We start from the raw sequence: 7,546 nt of genomic DNA on the forward strand, positions 1-7,546 counted from the left end.
TCCAATATCATTCTATTCCTTACTCCCACCTTCACAACATCGCTCAATTTCACCCCAACAGTTCATTCCATACGTTGCTGAATCCCTCATTCGTATATTTACGACTTCTAGACTTGACAATTCTAATACGCCCCAGGCTGATCTCCCACATTACATCCTCCATAAACATTTATTTATTTATTTATTTTTAAAAATTTAGATTACCCAATTATTTTTTCCAATTAAGGGGCAATTTAGCGTGGCCAATCCACCTATCTGCACATTTTTGGGTTGTGGGTCGAAACCCACGCAGACACGGGGAGAATGTGCAAACTCCACACGGACAGTGACCCAGAGCCGGGATCGAACCTGGGACCTCAGCGCCGTGAGGCGGTTGTGCTAACCACTAGGCCACCGTGCTGACCTTCCTCCATAAACTTGAAACGTTCTAAAACCTATTGATACTGCCTTAACTCTTGTCCAGCTCCACTCACCAATTAATCATGTGCTCGTTGGCTTACTTTATTTTACCGCTTCCGTCAGAATCCGGATTGCTAGTTAGTCTATTGCGTGTTGCTGAAAAAAGGTTGTTGTTGAAGATTTTTGTCTTGGACTCATCACGACTATTTGTAAGAATACTAAATGTAAAGGAAGCAAAAACTTACACTTCATGGGAAGAGCGTGCTAATTTGTTGGCAAGTGCAATTTGTTTTATGGAGTCGTTACCATGAAGAATAGACCAGATGCGCGAGAAGGTGGAGAATCTCTACAAATTGGGCCCTTTTTCAGCAATTCGCAAGTTCTTTACTACCAAACGACTAATTTTCTATTGCATTCTTTGCACGCTGTCTGCAAGCTGGGCTTGTTAATTGTTTGGAAGTGAAAATGCCTTCTGTTAAAGTTTGCTGAGAAATCTGATCACGAATAATGTAAATGTGAAATATGGAGCAATAGAAAATAAAATAAGAACTTCAATCTGCTGCAATTAGCATTGGGGTTATTTTGGGAATGCGTATGGTACCTCAGCTCAAAAGATGTGCGTGCTGCTTTCAAGGCCTGCATTAATGGCCACCCCAAAATCTCCTTGAAAAGTGGGAATGCGCAGTCTTCTTCAACGCTCCCATCCATGTGGTATAGATACACCCCCCCAGTGTTATTCAGAAGGGAGTTCCAGAGCTGATCGAGTAATTATGAAGGAACGGCAATGTTCAACGTCAGGATGGTATTTTCTGTGAAGGGCAGTTGCAGGCGGCACGGTGGCATAGTGGTTAGCACTGCTCCTTGGCAACGCCAGGGAGCTGAGTTTGAATCCGCCCCTGGGCAACTGTGTGGAGTTTGCACGTTCTCCCCGTGTCTGCACCATTTCCTTTGCGTGCTGCGGATTCCTCCCACAGCTTAGGTGGATTGCTAAATTAGGTTGCAGGAATGGAGTGGGCCTAAGTAGGGCACGTTTTTGAAGGGTCGGTGCAGACTCGATGATTCAAATGGCCTCGTTCTGCACTGTAGGGATTCTATGATTCGATTATGCTTTTCCCATGCACCGGCTGCCCTTGTTCTTTTGAGCAACTGAGGTTGGAAGTTTGCAAATTGCATCTTGTCGATAATAAAACTTCAGCCACAGTTGGGCGGTAGAAGCAAATTTTTAATTAATTAATGAGGACCCGATTAAGCGGGAATGATTCCTACCTGTAGAGATATTCCCTTTGATTCCCATTCACTTTACTTCTTCTTATATGCCGCTTGAGGTTAAATATTGGCTCTGGAATTCAGAACTTTTGCCCATGTTTGTGCAGAGCCACAACTGAGATCCGGAGATATGTGTCCCTGGTGAAAACAACACTGATTATTCTTGACCAAGTTATTGCTGTGTTAGTGTCGCTTGATTGCACAGTCAGTGACAGTGATCTCAGTCAGTGATACCATCAACGTTTTTGGTGATGGAGAGTAGATTGATGAAGCTGTCATTTGAGGGATTGTTTTTTGCTGCTGTGTTTGTGGACAGGATATACCTGGGCAAATTTCCACACTCAGTGTTAAACATCTATCAGATCAACTTAGCTTAGGACACAGGTATTCTGTAGAGTACAGCTTCGGTACCAGAGCCAGGCTATTGACAGGACCACAGACTTTGCATTATCCTGTACCTTCACCCATTTTTATTATCACTTGGACTGCACACGTGGCTGAAAGCTGATAGGTTTTCCGGAGTTTCAGCAGATAAGGCGAAAATCGGTTATATCTGACAACATCAGAAGTCCTCCGAAGTAGACAAAACAAGCGGTTTTAATTGCTTTGAATATTTTATCAGCTGGTTTAGCTCAGTGGGCTAGATAGTTGGTTTGTGATGCAAAATAAGGCCAGCAGCACGGGTTCAATTCCCGTACCAGCTTATCTGAACAGGCTCCAGAATGTAGCGAGTAGGGGCTTTTCACAGTAACTTCATACTTGTGACAATAAAAGGTTATTATTATTATTATTTATGTCACTGTTATCATCCGTTGTTTTGTGACTGTGTAATTTCGTCGAACAAAACTCAATTTATTCCCACACCTTCCGAAATATCAGCTTGTCTTTTTGCTCCATCTGTTTCTGCAACTTTGAGAGTTTCTCCTCAATAGAATTTAAATTCTCCTGAATCTCTCGAAGGTTTTTCTCCATTGGTTCTAGAATCCTCTCCTCTTCTCCCCTGAGATCTCTGAGTAAACGCTGCTCTTTCTCAGTGAGAATCTGGTGCATTTTACTGAACTCGGATGTGATGTGGGTCTGCAGACTGCTCGACTGTTCCTACCAAATGAAATGTGAAACATAATTAATGTCCCGCGATAAAGGGAACAAAACTAACCGAGATCCCAGAAAATCAGCACAGGGAGACCTTACCCTAACTTCAGAAATCTTCCCTTTCTGTTTCCGTTCTGTTTCGAGAACCGCTGATTTCTTCACTGTGAGAGAACCTAGGGGATATTTCAGCTGGAATTAGGAGAGAAAAATACAGAATGAAAGTGTTAGAGCTTAAAGATGTGATGAAAAAATCAGCTGGAAAAATAGTCCCACTTTAATCTGTAGAGTTCACCAACACTTTTTATCCTCAGGAAGTTGTGAGATATGTGTTACCGCGAATCTCGACAAATGCAACAGACCAAATTTTGTCAGTTTCAGTAAACAACCTCGATTTTTCCTGATATTTCTCACAGTGACGTTTACTTTCCTCTTTCGGGTTCAGCCTTAAGTTTTGAATTTTCTCAGCCAATTATCTGCGGAATGTATCAATGTGCATCGTTTTGCAGTTCAAGACCATCCTCATCACAGGTGGCAACACTTCCAATCTACACATCATACTCAAGTTTTGAAATTATGCCCTACACAACACAATCAATGTCATTAATACAAACCAGGAAGTCATTAATACAATCCAGAAAGAGTAAGTGTCCCAGCACGTACCCCTGCTGATCTGCACTACAAACCTTCCTCCAATTTGAAAAACAACTATGTCTCTCTTGTTTCCCTGTACCCTGTCAGTTAGCCAATTTCTGGTCCATGTGCCCTCTGGCCAGTTTATTCCAGGAGAAAGAATTTTACTCCAATGTCCGAGGAAGGTCACCGTGATATTCAGATATTATAATTAGAAACATTCCTATGTCCTATCAAGTTCTACCTTGAGAGACAGAGCCTAGGGTAGTAAAACACAGGGTTAGAACAGAAAGGTGAATTGAACACTGGCCAAGAGGGTGAAAGTCCACTGAATGTGGAGAGGCAAGAAAGGCAGAGGCGGAGATGGGTGGAATAGAAATTGGACTTTGCTTCAGACTAAACTCACAGCTGATTACAAACCTTCTGATCAAACACAACTTACGACCCAGATCCATAAACTTCATTGACCTAATGATTGTGGCGCTTACCGTAAAACATAAGTTGCCATAAATGTCAAAGGCAAGGAGAATCTGACGAGAGATGGTACCTGAAAGGCCTTATTTTGCCTGCAATGCAGAAAGACTGTCAATTATATAACTCATTTCTCAACGCTTGGCGTCCCAATGCTTTAAAGACCATTAAAATAAAGCAATATATTCTGGCTGCTGGAGATGTGGAATAAAATCAAAACATTCTGGATGTACTGCATTATCATGTTATTTTTAAATTCATTTTTATGGGATGTGGGCATCGCTGGCTGGACTCGCATTTATTGCCCATCCCTAGTTGCCCTTCAAAAGGTGGTAGTGAGCTGCCTTCTTAAACCGCTGCAATATTTGTGGTGTAGCTACACCCGCAGTGCTGCTAGGGGAGGGACCCAGGTTTTGAGACAGTGAAGGGACACAGATATATTTCCAAGTCAGAATTGTGAGGTCCTTGAAGAGGAACAGCCAAGGTACTGTCTGTGAGATCTTGGTGAGTTAATGCAGTACATTGTGTAGATAGTACACACGGCTGCTACTGTTTGTCGGTGGTGGAGGGATGGAATGTTTGTGGAAGGGGGAGCAATCAAGCGGGGCTGCTTTGTCCTGAATGATGACGAGCTTCCCGAGTGTTGGAGCTGCACTCATCCAGGCAACTGGAGAGTATTCCATCACACTCCTGAATTGCGCCTTGTAGAAGATGGACAGGTTTGGAGGAGTCACAGGTTACTCAATTGCCGCAGATTCTTTAGACTTTGGCATACTCTGGTGGCCACAATATTTAAATGGCTTGACCTGTTTAGTTTCTGATCAATGCTCCCAGAGAGGATATTGATAGTTTGGGATTCAACAAAGGCCATTGAATGACATGCGCCAATGGTTAGGTCTTCTATTGTTGGAGATGGGCACTGCCTGGCAATTGTGTGACGCGAATGTTACTTGTTCTTTGTCAGCCCAAGTCTGGATATTGTCTAGGCCTTGTCTAGGCCAGTTAATGAATTTGTACATTAACTGCCTCAGTATCTGAGGAGTCATGAATTATACTGAAATTGTGCAGTCATCAGCGAACATCCCCATTTGCAACAGGCAGATTGGTGAGGATGAGGTCAAGTATGTTTTTCCCTGGACTTCCGGTGATGGTGGGCGGGAGGCAGCCGTGCGTTCGAAGGCTCTCGTTCGGGAATGGCATTGTCGGGGATTAACGCCCGGTCCTAGGGGCAGCAAAGGTGGTGAAGACCAGGAGAAAGCACAGGGAAGGGATATGTCGAGGGCCAGTAAAACAACGGCTGTGAAAACAGCTGAAAGTTCGTCGGGGAGTAGAAAGGTCACCGCGGGGTCACCAAGGAAAATGGAGGCTGGAGCACCAGGGGAGGCCGCATTGCTTACGGCTGAAGAAATAACTAAGGTGATGGCTGCGGAATTCAAAAGGCATTTTACAAAATACATGGAGACAATGAGGAAGGAGATGAGGGAGGTTTTGATTGTGCTGGTGGAGGAGGCGATTTCCCCGGTGACGACGGCGGAAGCAAGGGGAGGCATTGAAGGAAGTGGAGGAGATGGTGGCGCAGCACGGTGATCAACTTACCTCGATGGGAAGGAGATGCGGAAAGTGATGGAGATTAACAAGGATCTGCGAGGAAAAATGGAAGACCTGGAAAACAGATCCAGGCGACAGAATTTGAGGATTGTGGGACTGCCCAAAGGAGTTGAAGGGCCGAGGCCGACTGAGTATTTTGCTGCGATGCTGGCAAAACTATTGGGGGAGGGGGCGGATCCCTCCCGATACGAGCTGGATCAGGCTCATCAGTCGGGGAGGCCTGTACCAAAGGTGAGTGAGTCGCCAAGGTTAGTGACTCTGTGCTTCCGTAGGTACAGTGTGAAGGAGAAGGTCCTGTGCTGGGCCAAGCAGAAGCGGGTGGTGCAGTGGGCTGGAGCTGGTATACGTGTATACCAGGACTTTACAGTGGAGCTGGCGAGGAAGCGGGCTGCTTTCAACCGGGTGAAGAGGGCACTGTACATTAGCAAGGTGCAGTGTGGCATAGTATATCCAGCGAAGCTGAGGGTGACTGACAAGCTCAAGGACTTTTATTTTGGACCACCGGAAGCAGCGGAGGAGTTTGCGAAGGCAGAAAGACTGTGGCAGAACTGAGAATTTGAGAAATGACCATGTGCCGATGTAACCTCATGACTGTATTTGCTTCTTTTTTTGTTTGTTTCACTGCGTCCGGGTGTATGAGCTAAAGGAGCCGATGTTGTATATATTTGGACAAGGAAAGTGATGGGACTTTCACTCGAAGTGAGAGCTCTTTGGGGTGTAGGTGGATATGTGGGGTTTGTGTGCTAAAAGGGGATTTCTGGGCTTTCCTAGGGCCGGGCAAGGGGGAAAGGGACCCGGGCGGGGGCCTCCATGCTGGCCGGTTTAAGCCCATCAGTGAACGGGAGTGAGGGGGGGGGAGGGGCTGTGGCCGTCGGAGCCTGGCCGAACAGGGTCCGAGTGGTCTAGCCGGGGTGGAAAGTTGGGGGGAAGGAACCGAGGTTGGGGGAAGGAGTTTTACAAGAGGCAGTGGGCGGGAGGAGTTGGGGAGGAGTGGGGGGTTTACAACTCTTGGGTATCATGTACGGCACTCTTTGAGGTTGGACGGCGTTGAGTGTGTGGGGGCGAGAAGGTGGGGGGGGGGGCAGGGGAGTTGACTCTATGGTGACCATGGTCGGTCCCAGACTACTTTCTTCTTTTTCTCCTTTGTTTTTTGTTTCCACCGTGGGAGGGTTTGTTTTATTGGATGCTTATATATTGACAGGTGGGCCATTGTTTTGGGTGGTGGGAGGATGGGATCTTTGTTATTAAGGGGATTGATTTTATATTTGTTTACTGTTTGTGGGTGGGGTGCAAATTTTGGAGGAAAATGTGAAAATGGAGAATAAAAACATTTATTTTTTAAAAATGTATGTTTTTCCCTATGTCGGTTCCCTCTCCACCTGTCAAAGTCTCAGTCTAGCAGCAATGTCCTTTTGCACTAGGGACTCGGGGCTAGGGACTATGTGCTGGTGCCACAGGGCCAGTCTTGGTAATGGGCATTGAAGTCCCCACCCAGAGTACATTTTGTGCCCTTGCCACCCTCCGTGCTTCCTCCAAGTGGTATTCAACATGGAGAAGTACTGATTCATCAGCTGAGGGGAGAATCAGAAGCTGGCTTCCTGGATTATGTTTTATCTGGTGTCGCGAGACTTCATGGGGTGCAGTCGATATTGAGGACTCCCAGGGCAACACCCTCCAGACTGTATACCACCGTGCCGGCATGGGTGCTGGCTCTGTCCAGCCGATGGGACAGGAAATACCCATGGTTGGTGATATCTGGGACATTTTCTGTGAGGTATGATTCCATGAACATGACTACGTTAGGCTGTTGCTGTGAGAAAGTACTGCCAGTTTTTGGCATAAGCTCCCAAATGTTAGTAAGGAGAGCTGTGCATGATTGTCAGGGCATGTTTTCCGTTTTAATTTCTGGTGCCGAGGTCGATACCGGCTGGTCTGTCTGCTTTTGCATCTTCTTCATTCAGTATAGAGGTGGAATACAATTGAGTGGCTTGCTGGGCAATTTCAGAAGGCATTTAAGAGGCAACTACATATCTCTGGATCTGGGGGCGGGGGGGGGGGGGGGGGGGGGGGGGGGGGGGGG

The 7,546-nt window shown here is 46.1% G+C and overlaps 1 protein-coding gene across 1 annotated transcript in view; it reads left to right on the forward strand.

The window, feature by feature from the left end:
• The window catches only part of LOC119976467, a 223,851-nt gene that overhangs the window by 78,146 nt on the left and 138,159 nt on the right, over positions 1–7,546 (forward strand). Inside the window, 1 exon segment of the mRNA XM_038817005.1 lies at positions 1,773–1,869. Coding sequence (XP_038672933.1) covers positions 1,773–1,869 — 97 coding nt within the window.

The sequence above is a fragment of the Scyliorhinus canicula genome, chromosome 13 (assembly GCF_902713615.1).
Source record: "Scyliorhinus canicula chromosome 13, sScyCan1.1, whole genome shotgun sequence".
NCBI lineage: Eukaryota > Metazoa > Chordata > Chondrichthyes > Carcharhiniformes > Scyliorhinidae > Scyliorhinus > Scyliorhinus canicula.